The sequence below is a fragment of the Berghia stephanieae genome, chromosome 11 (assembly GCF_034508935.2).
Source record: "Berghia stephanieae isolate SIO BIC M18660-M18661 chromosome 11, UCSD_Bste_1.3, whole genome shotgun sequence".
In the NCBI taxonomy this organism is placed as follows: domain Eukaryota; kingdom Metazoa; phylum Mollusca; class Gastropoda; order Nudibranchia; family Aeolidiidae; genus Berghia; species Berghia stephanieae.
The window spans coordinates 14,221,859-14,242,843 of NC_088370.1; the positions used below are offsets into that span (position 1 = coordinate 14,221,859).

General features: G+C 34.7%; 1 protein-coding gene across 1 annotated transcript in view; it reads right to left on the reverse strand.

Annotated features, from left to right (window-relative positions):
- The window catches only part of LOC144957240 (uncharacterized), a 126,930-nt gene that overhangs the window by 12,153 nt on the left and 93,792 nt on the right, over positions 1-20,985 (reverse strand). The window contains exons 45-55 of the mRNA XM_078888315.1: positions 15,207-15,285; positions 11,314-11,460; positions 10,082-10,246; positions 9,405-9,503; positions 7,504-7,598; positions 5,714-5,861; positions 4,314-4,431; positions 3,723-3,815; positions 2,698-2,800; positions 1,605-1,833; positions 1,116-1,285 (exon numbers count right to left, since the gene is read on the reverse strand). Of these exons, the coding sequence (XP_078744441.1) occupies positions 1,116-1,285; positions 1,605-1,833; positions 2,698-2,800; positions 3,723-3,815; positions 4,314-4,431; positions 5,714-5,861; positions 7,504-7,598; positions 9,405-9,503; positions 10,082-10,246; positions 11,314-11,460; positions 15,207-15,285 (1,446 nt within the window). The remainder of the gene's footprint in view (positions 1-1,115; positions 1,286-1,604; positions 1,834-2,697; positions 2,801-3,722; positions 3,816-4,313; positions 4,432-5,713; positions 5,862-7,503; positions 7,599-9,404; positions 9,504-10,081; positions 10,247-11,313; positions 11,461-15,206; positions 15,286-20,985) is intronic.

A 20,985-nucleotide genomic window follows, 5' to 3' on the forward strand; every position in this document is an offset into this window, starting at 1 on the left:
AAATTTGTCTTCAGGGTCTATTCAAACGGAAACTGGAATAACCAAGGCTTCAGCTGAGGTGTAGTGCCGCACACTGAGCTAGGTTGACGCGACTTGTTCAAGACCACACAGCTCAATGGATATTCGAACTTTGTACCTTTCAGGTATAAAAGCAAAGATCGTATGACTGAACCTCTAAAAGCTACTATTTTAAATCTTTACATGGTAGCGGTAGTTGAATATAACTATGTACATAGCAAATTTCTTTTGGTTTGAGCAACGAAGTATAAATCTATTTTTCAATTGTGTTTTTTTGTTTGGTTGGTTTTAAGGGTTTTGTGGCGCTTACAACACATTAAGGTCATATCAGCGCCAGTAAAAAGGAAAAAAAATGGGATAGTAAAAAGTTCTTGAATTACAATTAAAGCACAAAAGAAATTGTAAGACAAAGGGGAATTGGTTCAAATAGGAAACAGATGTAGATTCCAAGAGCACACTATCAATGTACTTTGAGATCACCTACAAGTCTCATCAAGACACAAGCACAGGTCACCAATAAGAGGAACACACTCACATTTTTACAAATGATATATAATATGTAAGCAAAACATAATACAGTGCATAACAGAGAGATGATTTGCAGGACTAAAAATATCATCTCCCAAAACTAACTATACATTTGACTGTTTCCCTCTCAGCCAGGGTATCCGGTCAAGGCCAGACAAAACCAAGAAATCTCATTCCAAGACATAGATAGAAAGCAATTTGGAAAAAGATATAGGGGGAAAGAAGACACAGTAAGTACCTCCTTGCCCACTATGGGAGGTCAGGAACTATTCAATTTTGAGTGGTACCAAAAATCTGTAGTGAGGTATAGGTCTTGGGATGAGTGACTATATACTGACCATCCAAATCCCTGGAAATCCCCACAAAGCCTACAAACAAATCAAAATAAAGATCTGAACAAGTGTGCATGAAAGGTCTCAGACAAGGCAAAAAGAAAAAAAAAATAAAAATAAAAAAAATAAATAAAATAAATAAATTAAAAAAAAAAAAATCAGTCTACCTCGACTGGGGATCGAATCTCAGACCTTTTGATTACTGGCCAGAAGTGATACAAACAAATCCTGACCTACCTTGACCCTTTAGCCACAGCTTGAGCTGAATTCTGCCAGCAGTAAGAGATGAAACAAGGGGGGTAACTCTTCTTCTTCTGCTTCTTCAGGTTGTGTTTTTCCTGCAGCATGGTGGTGAGTTCCTTGAACTTCTCGTCGTATCGAGGCATGGACATCATGTCGATGAACAACTGAAGGAGAAATCGACAAAGGTAGGGATAGATTAAAGTTTTACCACATAAAAAGCTTTAATGGCATCCATTGTCAAATCTTAAGTGACCTGGTCTGATTTTGTTAAAATTCCACTTCTCCACTTCATCTTTCCTGTTCTCTTTCTTCTCTGTATTCCTCCTCTAATTATTATTATTATCATTATTATTATTATTATTATTATTATTATTATTATTATTACCATTATCATCGTTATTATTATTAATATTATATTATTATTATTATTATTATTATTATTATTATTATTATTATTATTATTATTTCATTAGATATTTTTACCTCATCAGATGTGAGAATTCCCATACTACTTTGTCTCCAATCCAGGTTAGGGCCGACGGCTATCAGAATAATTTGTTTCTTCAGCACGAGTCGTGCGTACTTGAACAGATTACAGCAAGTCTCGTCTTTGACAAAATTGTTGGAAATGAAAACGATGAAAACTTTGGCTTCTTGTAAAGCTTTGGCCATTTCATCCAGGCTTTGGGGTTTGGACAGGTTGGGCATCCAACTGACAACAAAGAAAATTGTAAAGCAGCTCAAATATATTGTAGAAAGTGGATAGAAGATGGATAAATATCAACATCTTTTTACACATGCATAAACATACGTAAACCCACTCTCTCAAAACGTTGTGTGGCTATGTGGTCTTGTGGTATGACACTTGCTTGGAGTGTGTCAGTCTGTTTCTGTATTCAGTTAGTAATTTGTTTCCATAATTCTCTGTCCAGTGAAAGTGTTCTTAGCTTTTGAATGTCATCATGTGTGTTAAGGTGTTGAGCCATGAGGCAGTTGGATGTTTCCTTGTGTTGTTGAAATCAGTTCTTCGGTTGTTGTTTCTAAATATGCATATATTGCAATGTAAGAAGTTGTATTTATCCATTCACAAGAATTTATAGAAATAGACCCCAAGTTTTATATGGTGGCTTTGAATTCATTTTCTGGCCTAGGTCATGCCAGCATAATACTGCTGTGAGATGGTTGGTCACATATTTGATTGTGGTGTGAAATTCAAATTTAAAGGTTTGTTTTTAGGTAATTGCCAATAGACAGTATGCGCTTGGCTGAGAGGCTCATAACATTGCCATCCGGAAGTATAACAGACCAACACACAAAATTGTGTGTATCCATGAACGTTTATAGTCAGGTTCAGTGAGCATCACGCATAAACGCGGATGGCAAAAAACAATAACAAAGACCTGAGTGACGTCATCTTTGAACTATCTATATAACTTATACATGAATATAATATTTCAAATCCAAAAATCAAAGAAAGTAAAATCAATAACAAAGCAGCTCCATCCCATCATTCCCCAAACAGTTTATCAATAGCTGCACTACGTCATCATTTTAATACTCAAGGTCATTGACGTACCATTTGAATCCAAGTTTTTCAATATCAGCACACAGACGTGACGGTGACACAGATGTGCTGTCTTTGCTGTTGACATCCGAGGGACAGTAGGACATGAATATGTCTGGAAAGAGGGCAGTGTGAAGCTACATAAGGCATTTTTTTTCATTCACATAAAATACAGATTAACCCTCTCCTTACCAGCTATTTTTAGAATTTCTCCCGAAAATTCTTTCCTACCCAACACCAAATTAGACTTACTCAAACAAAAAGTAACAAGTGAGCTCTACAACACAGTGTTTAGTAACAATAGCTGTTATGAAAGCTTTTCTTTAAATTTTGTGATGTACCTACAAGAGAAATCAGAATGAGAAAATTGTTGGTTTCATCGTAACGAACGTGACGATTTTCCTATGGGTGGTAAGGAGAGGGTTAATGAGCCTATCAACTGTAAGCAAACTCAAGACTGTGCAGCTATATAAAGTATTATACAACAAAGAATATAACAGCATGAAAAACTACAAATTACCAAACACGTAATGCTTTGGGCTCAAAACCCTTCTTCAGTCAATAACAAAAACAATAAAAACATAAACACATCAGTGTAAATTACAGACAGATGGCAGAAGAGAAATATCTGAAGATCTGAACAAGTGTGTATGAAAGGTGCCAGACAAAGCAAGAAAGAAAAATACAAGACAAAAACCATCCCACAATATCAGTCCACCTTTTTTGGGGATTGAACCTCAGACTTTCAGATAACCGGTCAGACACAAATTAAATAAAGTTCCCTTTATTCATTCCCAAGGGAAAATTTGTCTTTAGGGTCTATTCCAAGGGAAGAGTGGAATAACCCGGGCATCAGCCGCAGAGCAGTGCTGCAAATTGAGCTAAGGCGAGGTGACTTGCTCACGGTCACACAGCACAGCAGCGGGTGATCGAACTCGGTACGTTTTGGGTACAAAGCAAAGACTGTACAGCTGAGCCCTAATAATGGACAATCTGGAAAAGTAGGCAGGTATAGGTGTATAAAACTCTCGTCTCACCAGAGGCCAGATGACTCTGAAGTTCCTTCATTCCCCTGACAGCCTGTACCAGATGTAGGTCAAAGTCCTGGTTACTGTCTGGAGGCATGATGGCTGGGAAAAAAAAACAGAAAGAGAGGAAAATCGAGTGATTAAAGGTAACGATTATAAATGGAAACAACACAAAACAAACAGGGTTTTGGTCAATGGCATTCATTATCCTCCTTATTATTATCATTATTATTATTATTATTATTATTATTATTATTATTATTATTATTATTATTATTATTATTATTATTATCATTACTATTATCATTATCATTATCATTGTTGTTGTTGTTGTTGTTGTTGTTGTTTATTATTATTATTATTATTATTATTATTATTATCATTATTATTATTTTTATCATCATTATTATTATTATTATTATTATTATTATTATTATTATTATTATTATTAATGTTATCATAATTTTCATTATTATTATTATCATCATCATCATCATCAGCATCCTCATCATCACAACATTGAAATTATACAATTTAACAAGAAAAGTTATAAATATTCATAAACATAATTAATATTGAGCCAACTTGCTACAAACTTACCATGCAGATCCGTGATAGAAATGGTGTGGAAGTGTTTCAAACACTGTAGGAATGGGGCCTTGAGCTCAGTGGCTCTTCGTATCGTAAATGCAGAGAACATGTGGGGGTCTCTCAGATTCTGTGGGGTGAGATGGTTGAGATTTATGGTTTCTTTTTAAAGAGTTTTACAGTGTTGTGGCAACACATTTGTGTATGTCCCTGTCATAATCAGTCACATGGTAAAAATTTTTGTTTCGCGATATTTTTGCATTTTGTGAAAGCCCAATGTGTCCTGAGCATTTGCTTTTATTTGAAGCAATCTGGTGATTTTTCATGAAGTTATGGTCTATGGTCACATGTCGGGGCTAGATGTGAAATCCTAATTTTGAGAAAATCGCTCCCAAAGTTGACAAGAGTTGAAATTAAATATAATAATTACCTTCATAAAAAAATTAAAAGAAAATATTTAGGAGTAGAATTCAATTAAAGTATTTAATCGATATGTAGAAAAATGTTTGATTTAACGATTTTTGATGAGAACTCATTTTCGAAAAAAAATTGACCTCTTGACTAAAATTGTCAATATCTCCATTCAAAGCTTTTCACCATGCGACTGATTATCTCGGGGATGCCCACATTTATGTCCGATCCAAAGATGAGTGTCATAGCACTCGACCACATAGTCGCTTGTGAAAATGATCAATAATATAAAAGTTAAACATAAGTATAACCAATGTATCTTCCTCTTATGGGAGAGGAAGTACCAGTAAGGTCGCGGGTTCGAGCCCCCATCACCGCTACGAAATTTTTATTCTCTATTGTCTTCTGACATTTTCCTACTCACTTCATTTCTTGTCGCTATCAACATAAGTGCCTGCTCCACTCACTTTTCTTGAGGAATAACACTCACATTCAGATAGGTAGGTTTCCGTTTCCGGTTCCACTTTGGGCAGTGCAAAATTGATTCCTTGACTCATATTGTCTCACTGCACTAAGGTGTAAATTGAATACCTGGACAGAAACCACGTTGTCTCTGCTACAAATATCGCCTTACAGGTATCATGTCTTGTCTTAAGTGTTGCTGTTGACTTTGGATCTCTTGTAAACTGCTTTGAGCACATTCAGTGATTGTTGCCCTATATAAAAAGTCTGTTTTCAAAATTTGATGACATACTGATGGCTAAGCACCATTACATATTATCATTATTATCATAATCATCATCATTCTCTTTATCATCCCTCTACCAACATTAACACCATCAACATTAATGGAATTATCTAAAACTGACATTAATAAGGATAAAAATGTAGCCCAGTGTAGTATGATAAACAAAATTTAATATTTACCAATTTAAGTCAATAATAAACAAAATTGAATGTTTACCAATTTAAGTCAATAATAAACAAAATTGAATGTTTACCAATTTAAGGCAATCTGGACAAGGCACAGAGAAATCGTAGTTAATTCCCTTGAACGACTCAACGATGAGTGTCTCAAAGACTTCGTGTACCAAAAACAAAATGTTCTCTGGCCGAGGTCCAATGGCTTTGACAGTCAACTGAAGATCCCTGTAAAGTCAAAAAAAAAAAAAAAAAATGAGAAGAAAGGGTAAGAAATCTTTTACCCAAAGTCAGCAGCGACTTTGTAAAAATATCTTGTATGTCACTGAAAAAAAAAAAAGAAACTTAAAAAGAACCAAATCAGCTATACAATAACATTAAATTAAAAGCACAAAGGCTGAAGGATGCGACCATTCTTTTTCAATTGCGACTATGGGTTTATGGAGATGGGAGAAAAGTCCACTATGGCAGAGAGAACATTTTTATTCAAAAAGGACTAGGACAAATTTGTGTTTATTTAAACCAGACTTCAATTACAAAAGCAAAAAATAAAGGGAATTTGATGAAATGTTTATTTTAAATGAGATTTTATCTTAAGCGAGTGTGTATAATATCTTATTTGAACTCCTATGTATCTTTTTATCAATTCTAAATCTTATAAGTAAATAAAATAAATAAAAATGAAAATTCCCTTTATTCATCCCATAGGGGAAATTTGTCTCAAGGGTCTATTCCAAGGGAAGACTGGAATAACCCAGGAATTAGCCGCAGTGCAGCACCGCAAGTTGAGCTAGGCGAGGTGACTTGCTCAAGGCCACAAAGTGCAGCAGTGGGTGATCAAACTCGGTACCTTTCGGGTACGAAGCAAAGACCGTACCGCTGAGTCACGATGCCCCCTATGCTCTTTAGCAATACTAAAGTCCTTTGCCTCATCAGCTTATATAAAAAAAAACAAAAATAAATCTTTTGTGGTGAATGAAAGTTATTGTATTCAAGTATCGTAACTTGTATCATCCATCTGATGTAGTATCGTTCACAACTAGCGTCTGTTCTAGTAACTACCTTGTTGAGAGTCATTCTGTATCCAACCGTCATTCTGTACACATGTATCTTATGTTATGTTGTTTAATAAATGTTCTTTACTGTAACAATTTGGTTTGTTGATTCTTGGAATAAAACCTCTTATTAATTAATGATCTAAGAACACAACAAAATGGTGACGAGGAGTTCTGTACAAATTGTGGACTAATAATAATAATTATTCATAATTAATTGTGGAAATGGACATGTCATATTAAAGTGTTTGCAGTGCTCTTGTAAAACCGGTACTTCTGTATAACTGCGGCACATGGGCGTTGACAAAATCCGAAGAAGAACATCTGGATGCCTTCCATCGCACACAGCTAAGAAGGGTACTGGACATCAAATACCCAAAAAAGATCTCAAATGAATCACTCTATAAGATCACAAAAGAAAGACCAATCTCCCTTGACATTTTACAACAACGATGGCAACTTTTCGGTCACATACTACGCAGGGACAAAAACATACCAGCTAACCAAGCCATGTCGGGATACTTCCAAAAACACGGGAACCTTTTCAGAGGAAGACCGATCACAACACTCCCTGTGATCCTAAACAAAAACCTCACAACACTTGGACAAAGCATTAGTCTCATAACGGCAGGGGAGCTTGAAAATCTGAGAACCCTAGCAGAGGACCGGCAATATTGGAGACACCTCACACAGGAAATACTGGAAACAGCCAAGGCGACCCGATCTTTCGGTCGAGACGCGAAAGGCATCTAAGAAGAAGAAGAAGAAGTATGATCTAAGAACACAACATCTTTAAGCCTGTATTCATCACACACCTCGATTGGTTCAAAAGACAGATGTGACCATTTTTCTTCAAGTACGATCCCCGTTTCCATATCAGAGCACTGTCACTGAACTGATGCAGACGAACCTGGAATGGAAAGAAAAGACGTTACGAGAGTGATGCAACAATCATGTAAAGAAAAGAAAATATACAAATATCATATAATACAATTCAATGAAATGATTTATATAAAAAGGCACCTAATCTACAGAAGGAAAGAATTTGATTTCATTCAGCTCTTTGTTATTGTTTTAAGTCAGCCATTTTGGTAATTAGTTCTCACTAAATTATATCAATTAGACTTTAGACATTCAAGGTTACACATAGATCTAGTTTTGTGTTGTTACGTTATATCTGGCTGGCAGATGTTGTTGGTATTTTACTTAAATACAGAGTTTAGGAAGACAATGGTCTTCCTTCACCAACTAGGAATTCAAACATGAAGACATTATGAGAGGGAACTAAGAAGAAAAAGATTTATATAATGCCTGAATACAATGCGAAAGCTGGACATTTACAGAAGACATTAGAAAGAAACTGGAGGCAGCAGACATGTGGTTTCTTAGAAGGATGTTAAGACTCTTATGGACAGAGAAGAAAACTATTGACGAAGTATTAGAGCAAGCTGAAACTAAAAGGTTATTAATTCGTACAATAAGAAAAAGATAAATGCAATTTTTAAGGCACCTAAATCGACATAATCGACATGTATTGAACATCTTGCTCTCACAGGAAATATAGAAGGTAAAAAGAGTAAAGGTAGACCAAGAAAAACATATCTGAATAGTTTGAACAGCTGGGTGACAAAGAAAGAGAAGAGTAATATTAGTTTTCTGAGGTTATCTGATCAGAGAGATGAATGGCGTACCATGATCACCGATGTCTGGCACAGACTTGGTATTTGAAGAAAAAGAAGAATACAATGTGCTTAGGGTGAAATGTATGAAATGAAAGACTGATTTTTATACCTCGTGACATCCAAAGCATTTTATAACTAAAAAAACCCTCACTAATACAATGAAAAAGGAGCTGTAATTTCATTAACGAAAACAGATGATGTGGATGTAGTAACTCATAACTTGAGCTTTTATATAGTGCAATATTGACTAAACGTGCTCAAAGCCCTTAACAAAGGGTTCCTGACCAATAGCAACACATATCATGTAGAACAAGACATGACGCCTGTTAGGCGAAATTACAAGTTTTTTTTTTCGACAGAGACAACGCTGTTGACAGCCAAGTACTCATTTTACACCGGAATACAGTGAGAGAATGCGAGTGATGAGCCTTTTCCAAGGTCTCAACTATACACCGAGTGAGGCTCGAACCCAGGACCTACCGATCTGAAAGCGAGTGTCATACCACATCACTTGGCTGCATAATTCTGGGTTTCCTTTTGTTGACTGTACACAATGAATGAAACACTAAAGACGGATGAGAGATGAGATGACGACATTGTTGTTTCATTCATTATGTACAGTTGACAAGGGGATCTGCTCAGTAGTTACTGAGTAGCTAGGTCTGTTAAGATCTGACAAAAAGTGTGTTGTGAAAGGCCGATGTTAGATCATATCTAATATGACATTAACTCCACCGACGTCATGACAGTGAAGGACTCACCGCAATGGTAGATATAGATAGTATGCACTTTGCTAAGAAGCTCACAACATTGCCATCCAGAAGTATAATGGACCAACACACAAAACTATGTGTAACCATGAAAGTTTATAGTCTGGTTAATACAGTTTTGTGAGAAAAAAAAATAACAAAGAACTAACTAAAGTCATCTTCGTTCTATCTATAAAGAACCCCCCCCCCCCCCCCCGTAAAAAAAACAAAAAAACAAAACAAAAAAAACAAAAAAAAAACAAAGCAAACATGAGTAAATCTTACTTGAGCTCTGTTGAATAAGCCAGCGGGGAAATAGTCAAACTTGTAAGTCATTTTGGTCTCTTTGGCATAGACACCCGTCCCAACTGTGGGCCACTCAAACTGAAAATAGTGAAGAAAAAAATATAGAGGATATCTTGAGATTTTGAGCTTTTATATAGCGCAACATCCACTAAATGCGCTCAAAGTGCTTTACAAGGGGTCCATGACCAACAGCAACACGTAACATGTAGAACGAGACACGGCGCCTATATTACCAAATTTTTTCGGACAGAGACAATGCTGTTAATTGGTCAGGTACTCATTTTACACCTGAGTGCGGTGAGAGCCCTGGCCGGATACCATCATCATCATCATCATCATCATCATCATCACCACCATCACCACCACCACCACCACCTCCATCATCATCGCCACCACCACCACCACCATCACCACCACCACCATCATCATCGCCACCACCACCACCACCACCTCCATCATCATCACCACCACCACCACCTCCATTATCATCATCACCACCACCACCACCACCACCACCACCACCACCATCATCACCACCACCACCACCACCATCATTATCATCATCACCACCACCACCACCACCACAATCACAATCACAACCCCCAATAACCCACCTCCCAAACCCCTAACCCAACCCAAATTCCTATACTGTCTACCTCAGGTTTTTTCTCAGGCAACAGACAAGGCACCAGGTTTATGGGGTGATCCTTCAAGGGGAAAGTCAGATCAAACTCTTCTGTCAGATGCAACATCCACGTATGCATGGCTGGTTCGTAGTCCTTCCATACTTTGGATACATCGGCATGCTTGAAGCGGCCACTCTGTGATTTAAAAAAACAAAACTATATACATATATACATAAATGCATCTATTTTTCATCTTCAATATCAGAGAGTTATGAAGGAACAATCTACCTCTAACATGTCTTTGTTACTCATTTAACTTTCAATTTTTAGGGGAGGGGAGGGTGGGCGAGGGCGGCATTGATGTTTAGGCGAAGGGCATTGTATCATTCTCTGAATCTTCCTTCAATGTCCACCTTCACTCATGAAGATTTTGACATGAATTGAAAATAATACTTTTGACTGTTTTCCTTTCTGACAAAACAAAGTGGAAAGAGAGATAGTTTTTTTTTAAAAATCATAACAACAACAAATAATAATTCTTAAAAAAACAACAATAAACAAAATTTAAAAAATATATAAAAACTTCATCAAAACCAGCAAGAACAACTCACAACAGTTATTGAATAAATTAACAGTAACAGTAACAGCAGTCGCACCAAAAACAACAACAACAACAATAAAATAATAACATCAACAACATTACTACCATCACCACCACCACCAACACAATAACAAGAATAACAGCAACAACAATGACAACAATAAAAAAACAAAACATTTCTACCATTACAACCACCACCACAGTAATAATAACAGCAACAACAACATCAATAACAACAATAACAACAACAGCATTATTACCATCATCATCACCACCTACAAGAACAACAACAACAACAACAATAACAATAATAACAGTAACAACATTACTACCATCACCACCGCCACCAACACAATAACAATAATAACAGCAACAACAATGACAACAATAACAACAACAACATTACTACCATTACAACCACCACCACCACAGTAATAATAAGAGCAACAACAACAACAACAACAACAGCATTATTACCATCACCACCACCACCTACAACAACAACAATATTACTATCATCACTACAACCACCACCACCACAATCCTCACCACCACCACCACCTACAACAACAACAACAACACCAACAACAACAACAACAACAACAACAACAACAACAACAACAACAACAACAACAACAACCACAACTCCACATCCTTTCACCTTGATAGGCGAGTCCTTGACGGACACGACACAGGCCATGACGTCCACAATCCACTGAGGGTTGATGACCACATGAGATTTCAGGCCTGCATTGGTAAAATACTGAAGAGATCCAAGCTCGTGGAGGAACTGGACAGCTTGACGGATCTGGGACAGTACAAACAAAATCACATCTTATTTTCTCTGTTAATTGTAGGACATACTTAGAAAAATGCTTCCATGCAATGTTCTTGCTGTCTAAGACGGATGTGTACATATATGTAAGTCTGACACACAAACGCAATTATGAGCCTAGTTTAACAATGTTGTTTTTGTTTGTTTTTAAGGGTTTTACAGTGCTTGCAACACATTTAGGTCATATCAGCGTCAGTAAAAAGGACGAAAATGGGGAAGTAAAAAGTTCTAGAATTACAATTAAAACACCCAAGAAAAAGTAAGATATAGGGGAACTGGGAACAAATAGGGATCAGATGTAGATTCCAAGAGCATACCACCAATGTACTTAGCTTGAGATCACCTATAAGTCTCATCCGGTCACAAGCACAAAATCCGACAAAGAGGAATACACTCAAATGCTTACAATATACATTCAAAATAACAAATATAATAATACATAACAGAGAGATGATTTACAAGAAAAAAAATATCTCCCAAAACATCTTATTCAAATTTCTTTTGTAAATTATAAAATATAAAGAAAATGTACAGTGGGTTGTAGAGCATGTTTTGCAAAAGAAATTATGTATCGCAAGAACTTACTGCTATTGTGTCTGAGTGATAAAAATCTATTTTTGTGTGAGTCGGGTGTGAAGTTTTGGGGGAAATCCTGAAAATGGCGGGTAAGGAGAGAGTTAAGAGATGTATTGTTTTTATTCGTTTTTGTTATTTGCTGAAACAGGGCTTTTAGCCAAAAATTATATGGAAATAGGAACATGTTGGAAAACCAACATGGCTGAAGAATTTACTAGTCGTATATAAAAAAATAATATAATGCGACTCATCGATTCAAAACAAAAAAGTAATGAACAAAAAAATGAATATAACACCTTCAAAAAAAAAAAAAAAAAGAACAAAATACAAAGCATGAAACGTTTCGGGCTTAAAACCCTTCTTTAGTCAACAACAAAAACAATAAAATCGTAAATGCATTACTTAAAAACCCAGATAGATGGCAGAGAAATATTTGGCTCATCCTTTCTGTGTATGTATGTATGTATGTATGTATGTATGTATGTATGTATGTATGTATGTATGTATGTATGTATGTATGTATGTATGTATGTATGTATGTATGTATGTATGTATGTGTGTGTGTATGTATGTTCAAGATGGCGGACAGGTCAGTCGGGTCTCTCGCAGTCTCTAGATCTACCGTCTCTTGTATCCATCATCCGTGGTAGCTGTCCTCGTAAACACAGACAATGTCTAGAAGGAGTATAGGACTTGTGACAAGGGTCAGATTTCTTGCCAAAGAGTGTATCAAAAGTGGTAAAATTCGACTTGACTTCGGACAGAATGGTTACAATGTTGTAAAACGTGTTGTGAATGGCGGAAATAGTATTGTGATTTGTTTGACATTTCTAATTGGCTCCAGTATCAGCATGAACCGACCAGTAATTCTTCTTGGAATAAGTTTATACAACAAGAAGGTATGTTCAGACATACTATATCTACACAACCCATTAAAATTAAACCAACTTTTTGTCACTCCAACCCATCGAAATGGATAAAATTATTTTCAACACTACACAGTGTTTTCATCAAAAACAACACATTCCAAATCCAAAGACCCGATAATGGACAGCCGTTTAGCATTGAATTTCTCCGCTACTGCAAACGAATCTTAACAAAATTCCCAGATGGACCGATGAAAAAAAATTATAAAAGACCCGATCAACAATTATGAAGCTCTATTAAAATACATCGAAATAAAAATAATAGATATAAAGTCCTCCATTATGCCCTCCCTTATCCAAAACAACACACCAAGAGCATAGGAGTAAAAAGAGGTGACATGACAAGAACTCACAGCAATATTCGTAAACCACCAACGAAAAGCTATTGATATTATTAGAAACGGATGTAAACAAACACACTCAAGTTGTGAGATAGATATCAACACAGTAGAGACTGCCTATAAAGAAAAATGTCAACGAAACAATATAAACATTAGTGACACACCCTGGTCCGATGATGTCACTATCCCCCCTCCCGCATGGACATCATCAACAAGTGAGTTTACAATCGACGAACTCACAAGCTGTGTTAAAAAATTACCTAATGAAAAGTCACCAGGGGCAGACGGTGTCACCTATAAATATATAAAACAAAATATAAACAAACTGGCACCAATTTTTACGGCCATCTTTAACACCTGTTTAAAATATCAAAAAGTCCCCCCAGACTGGAAACACAGTATCATAACACTGGTACCAAAAAAGAATGGGAACAAGGACAACGCCGACGACTAGCGACCTATCGCCTTATTACATCTTCATCATCGTCATCATCATCATCATCATCATTATCATCGTCATCAACACTACTATCATTATTACCTCTGGGACATTCTGTGGCAGAGTCTGAAACTTCACTGTTCAAATTAATACTCCAGCTCTATATATTGTACATTATTTTAGGAAATGGTATTATGTCAATGAATATGTTACCCTTGTTACATTATCATGTATATTTCCTGAAATAAACAATTTTGATATGTATGTATGTATGTATGTATGTATGTATGTATGTATGTATGTATGTATGTATGTATGTATGTATGTATGTATGTATGTGTGTATGTATGTGTGTATGTATGTATGTGTGTATGTATGTGTGTATGTATGTACGGTCATTTCTTTTGTATACATGTGTAGAAACAATGTGCAAGCGACAACAGCGTGTATGTTCGAGTACGGCTGTGTCTATATTTGTAAATGTGTTGATGTTCATACCATGAACCAAACTGAGCATTGTTTACCTCACATGAATTGCCTTTAATTTGGACAATATAGATTATTATTATTATTATTATTATTATTATATAATCTTTATATTATTAATTGTCCACCACCTACAGTGGGACTCAAACCAGGGACATGCAGGTCGGAGGGTAAGTGTCATACCACAAGACCACAAAGCCACATCAATGTTGCCAACATTATAGAACATTTATACAAATAATTCCTATCTGTTTTGTTTTGTTTTTTTGTTTTTAAGGGTTTTACTGCGCTTGCAACGCATTATCAGTGCCAGTAAAAAGGAAGGAAATGGGATAGTAAAACGTTCTAGAATTACAATTAAAGCACAAAAGAAAAGGTAAGACGAAGGGGAATTGGTTCAAATAGGAAACAAATGTAGATTCCAAGAGCACACCGTCAAAGTAATCAGTTTGAGATCACCTAAAAGTCTCATCCAGACACAAGCACAGGTCCCAACTAAGAGGAATACACTCAAATGTTTACCAATCATATAATATAATATGTAAACTAAACATAATACAATGCATAACAGAGAGATGATTTACAAGGAAAAAAATATCATCTCCCAAAACTATAACTATACATTCGACTATATCCCTCCCAGCCAAGGAACTCCAGCAAGGATCAGGACAAAACTAAGTAATCTCATTCCAAGACAATGACAGGAAACAATTGGAAAACGAGTATGGGGGGGATAGAAGACACAGTATGTACCTCCCTGCCCACTATGGGAGGTCAGGATCCCCACCCAGACCCAAGAAAAAGTAAGACAAAGGGGAACTGGGAACAAATAGGGATGAGATGTAGATTCCACTCCAATCTGCTCAAGTTGTTGCAAACTTATAGAACAATTACACAACTTAATTTCTAATTTAATGAGAACAGGACTCATTCTTTCTGAATCAAACTCACATCATTATCATCACAAATTCCACTCCTATTCGCCCTGTTCTCCAGCTCCTTGAATTCTATCACGTTCCTGTTTTCAATGCTGAAAAGTGATAAAATTGAAAGAAAAAAAAGTAGAAAAAAATCAGAGCAAGGTTTAAGTAACAATTAAATCATATATTTCTCTTTTAACTTCAGTAATATAAGAAAAAGTAGAGCCAATCAGATTATGTTTAAATAACAATTAAATTATACCTTTCTCCTCTAGCTTCAATAATATATTTTTTAAAAGTAGAGTTAATCAGAGTAAGGTTTGAATAACAATCAAAATATACATTTCTACTCTTTCAAGCTCTAGTTTTTAGTTTACATGACAATCAAATTATACATTTCTCTTCCAGCTTCTATAATATAAAAAAGGGAGAACCAATCTGAGTACGTTTTTAGTAACAATCAAATTATACATTTCTCCTTTAACTTCAATAATATATATCTTTTTAAAAGTTGACTCAATCCGAGTAAGGTTTAAATAACAATCAAATTATACATTTCTCCTCTACCTTCAATAACAAAAACTAGAACTAATCAGAGTAAAGTTTTAAAAATCAAATTATACATTTCTCCTCAACTTAAATAATACATATCTTTTAAAATGTTGACCTAACCCGTGGAAGGTTTAAATAACAATCAAATTATATATTTCTCTTCTACCTTCAATTACTTAAAAAGTAGGACCAATCAGAGAAGGTTTAAGTAACAATCAAATTATACATTTCTCCTCAACATTAATAACAAAAAGTAGAAAATAAAGTTCACCTACTGGCATTATGTCAAAGTGAATTCAAAGGAGAAAAATGAGTTTAAAGACAACTTTAATTCATTCTCTTCTTACTGTCCAAAGGTACCCATTTACATGTGAGTGGAGTGCAGTGTTGTGTGTAAAGAGTCTTATTCCCAAGAAAACATGTATAATCAGGAGGTCTTAGGTCTGAAATTCTAGACGGGCTGAATTTTCGGGGTGTATTTTAAATTTGTTTTTATCTCCTTTCTTTGTTGGACAGTTTCATTCACACTTTTTCAGATTATTCTAAATACACTGCTTGTTAACAATGTTGAAAATATGTTTATTTGTCTTTTTAAATGTATGTCTTAAATTGCAAGTCAGAGAATATCAAATCTTTTATAAAGTGGACACTTACATCTTTTGCATCAACGTATGCAACTCATAAAGTCCACTGCAGATCATGGCACTTAATTACTTATCCGAACCAGCGACCACCTGAGCTCTAGCCCTTCAGTCTTGTGCCATGACATAGAAGTTAGACATCTTTTGTAGTTGTTCCAGGTGCACATCATGGCACAAGACCATGGCGTACTAAAAGAGTCAAGGCCTTGGCGCACGCGTATCGAGCCGAGTTGGTTAAGGCCATTGACTAGCGCTGTGTAGTGTGCAGGTAGTGTGTTAGTCTAGTGTTAGTGAGAATTACTAAAGACCGGTATGCAATGGGCAGTGATGTAAGAGGCGAGTTGTAATTATTTATCTCATTAAACGTGTCGGAGGGATGATTTACTAATAAATAGTCTATATTATATTCAAATTATAAATCATGACGAAATGGCAAGTTAAGCTTTGTATAGAAATAAGCGTACACAAAACTTTATTTGAGATGGACTAAAAATACAACAACGAGAGAGAGAGAGAGAGAGAGAGAGAGAGAGAGAGAGAGAGAGAGAGAGAGAGAGAGAGAGAGAGAGAGAGAGAGAGAGACCTTTGGGGGATTTTGTTTCTTTTTAACAGTAGTGGGCAGTTTGATAGTCAACACTGAACTTTGATGAGTAACAACGAACATATGTTGAGACATTATGTTTGAGAGATAATAAAAGATTGGGGAAGGGACAAATGATGATGGTGATGACAATGATGATAATGATATGTGGTGTCAATGATGATGATGAAGATTGCATCTTACCTTAAATGCGGTGTTAAACAAGCAACAGTGGCGATGTTTTAGTTGGTTACATTGATGTTGATGATAATTTGGCAACTTTTCTTGTTGCTTTACTCTTATTCTCTGATGGAAATGCTAGGCAGTGTCACTTTAAAATTATACGCTTCAAGAGTTTGAATAACACTATAGAGATGCACCGATAGGCGAACTCTGCATTAAGAGAATGTCATGGAACTAGCTAGACTAAAAACTTTTTCCTCGTAAATAAACATTTCACCATAATACAAAATAATGTTCTTGCAAGCTTTCCATGCTGATCTTGAGCTTTGCCGAATACCTCCCCTCCTAAAATGTAAATTTATTGTAATAATAAGTTGTATCAAAAAATGAAAGGTCATACTTTTAAATATTACCTGTCTGATCACACCAGATTCAATTTGTATATGCCTGTAACCACAATATTCTATTCTTAAATCGATTCTATACATGAGCATTGGGCATCCCAGTAATAGGCACTGTAACATAATTACTGTATTATGAAAAGATAGATAAATATGGTTTAATGAGATTTACAAGAAATTTAAAGTATGACCTTTATTTTAAGACTTACTGTAAACCTGATTGCAATGATTCTGAAATATTTGTCACTTTAATATTCAAAGCTCCTTCTAGTTTTATCTGATACTTCCTTACTGTCTTAAACAGAATTTTTAAATTATGTCATATTAATATTAAATTATGTCATCAACATTTCAATACTCTACGATTTTATTTTACACTTTTAGATAGGTAAATGTAACCCTGTGACGGACACAATGGCCAGGGTGAATCTATGAAAATGTATTACATATAAATGGTCAAATGGTTATTTATTGTGTTATATTTACTTGATTATTTATTTGTTTATCGTTTCAATTCGGAAAAGTAAGCCCTTGTACTATTCACTAAATATTTATTAATTTAATTAATACATTTTTTTACAACACCAAAAATGTGCATCACTCATGGAGCTGGTATTCCTCATAAATAAAATTACCTCTGTACGTTAATGAAGCTTTGACATAAACTTCATCTGCAATTATAATGCAAGCCCTGCCCCTTTCTTCTTTAGAATAAAAAAAAAGACGAAAAAAGTTTGACATCATCAATGTTCTTTGCTGATCTCGTTACTCTTTGAAGTGTTGTTATTGATGGAAGTTGAAGTACCTCTCTCAATTGAGAATACAGATGTCTTTAAACGGCATACCATGAAAATGCTTTGCATAAATCATCCATTGCATATATCCTTTTGTTTTTTGGAAGGTACATCAGAAATAATGTGCAAGCGTGTATGTTAGGAGTACGGCATGTTTCGAATATTTTTGATAAATGTGTTGTTGTTGCATACTTGAATCACTAAAATGACGAGTTGTTTACCTCACATCTGAATTGCTTTAATTTGGACAAATAGATTAAATTAATATTATTATTATTATTTAATATAATTTTATATTATTAATTGTCAATTCGTGGGCCTAAAAACAGGGACATGCTAGGTAGCGAGGGTAAGTGCATGCACAAGACACAAAGCCCACTCCATGTTGCCACCTTATAGAACATTTAAACAAATAAAGTCATATCTGTTTTGTTTTGTTTTTTGCTTTTAGGGTTTTAATGCGCTTGCCATCGCATTATCGTGCAGTAAAAAGGAAGGAATTGGCGATTGTTAATAGTTCTAGAATTACAATTAAAGCCCAAAGAAAAGGTAAGACGAAGGGGGAATTGGTTCAATATAGGAAACAAATGTTGATTCCAAGAGCACACGTCAAAGTATTTAGTTGGGAAGATCACCTAAAGTCTCATCCAGACACAAGAAGGTCCCAAATTAGTGGAATCACTCAAAATGTTTTCCAATCTATAATATAATATGTATAAATAATCATAATACAATGCATAACAAGAGAGGTTGACCAATCTTTTAATATTAAAAGTAAAAATAAACATTTAAAACAATGCCTAAAAGAGAGCGATTTTAACGGGAAAAAAAAATCATCTCCCCAAATATAAAAAAAACATTCGATTATAAACCCTCCCAGCCAAGGAAAAATCCAACAAGGATCAGACCCAAAAATAATAAACCATTTCCCAAAACAATGACAGGAAACAATTGGGGAAAAAGGGGGATGGGGGGATAGAAGACACAGGGAATTTTCCCCCTGCCCCCCCCAAGAAAAAAATAAGAAAAAGGGAACTGGGAAAAAAATAGGAATGAGTGTAGTTTTCCCTCCCAAACTGATCAATTTTGTTGAAACCCTTAAAAGAACAATTACACAACTTAATTTCTAATTTAATAAGAACAAAGGGCTCATTCTTTCTGAATCAAAATCACATATTAGCGTCACAAATTCCACCCTATTTGCCCGTTTCCAGCTCCTTGAATTCCAAACACGTTCCTTTTTCAATGCTGGGAAAAATGATAAAATTGAAAGAAAAAAAAAGGGGAAAAAAAAAATCAGGCAAGGGTTAAAGTAAAAAATTAAATCATATATTTCTCTTTTAAATTCAGTAATAAAAGAAAAAGGGAGAGCCAATTTAGAATTTTGGTTTAAAAAACCAATTTAAAATTTTAAAACCCTTTTTCCCGTAGCTTCAATAATATATTTTTAAAAAATAGAGTTAAACAGAAGGGAAAGGGTTTTAAAAAACAAACAAAATAAAACATTTCTACTCTTTCAAGCCTAGTTTTTTTGTTTACCCTGACAATCAAATTATCCCTTTCTCTTCTAGCTTCTATAATAAAAAAAGGAGTACGTTTTTAGTAACAATCAAATTATACATTTCTCCTTTTAACTTCAATAATATATATCCTTTTTAAAAGTTGACTCAATCCCTAGTAAGTTTAAATAACAATCAAATGATACATTTCTCCTCTACTCAATAACAAAAACTAGAACTAAATACAGAGTAAAGTTTAAAATCAAATTATACATTCGCCCTGTTCCTCCAGCTCCTGAATTCTAATCCCACTTTCCTCCTTTATTCAAAGGCTGAAAAGTGATAAAAATGAAAAGAAAAAATAATTAGAAAAAAAAAATAAATCCAGAGCAAGGTTTAAGTAACAATTAAATCATATATTTCTCTTTTAACTTCAGTAATATAGGAAAAATTTAGAGCCAATCAGATTATGGTTAAATAACATTACTTTATATCCCTTTTTCTCTCTACTTCAATAATATATCTTTAAAAAGTAGAGTTAATCAGAGAAAGGTTTAAATAACAATCAATAATATACATTTTCTACTCTTTCAGCTCTAGTTTTTAGTTTACATGACAATCAAATTATACATTTCTCTTCTAGCTTCTATAATATAAAAAAGGGAAGAACCAATGAGAGTACGTCTTTAGTAACAATCAAATTATACATTTCTCCTTTAACTTCAATAATATATATCTTTTTTAAAAGTTGACTCATCCGAGTAAGGTTTAAATAACAATCAAATTATACATTTCTCCTCTACCTTCAATAACAAAAACTAGAACTAATCAGAGTAAAGTTTTAAAATCAAATTATAATTTCTCCTCAACTTAATAATACATATCTTTTAAAATGTTGACCTAACCAGCGGAAGGTTTAAATAACAATCAAATTATATATTTCTCTTCTACCTTCAATTACTTAAAAAGTAGGACCAATCAGAGAAGGTTTAAGTAACAATCAAATTATACATTTCTCCTCAACATTAATAACAAAAAGTAGAAAATAAAGTTCACCTACTGGCATTATGTCAAAGTGAATTCAAAGGAGAAAAATGAGTTTTAAAGACAACTTTAATTCATTCTCTTCTTACTGTCCAAAGGTACCCATTTACATGTGA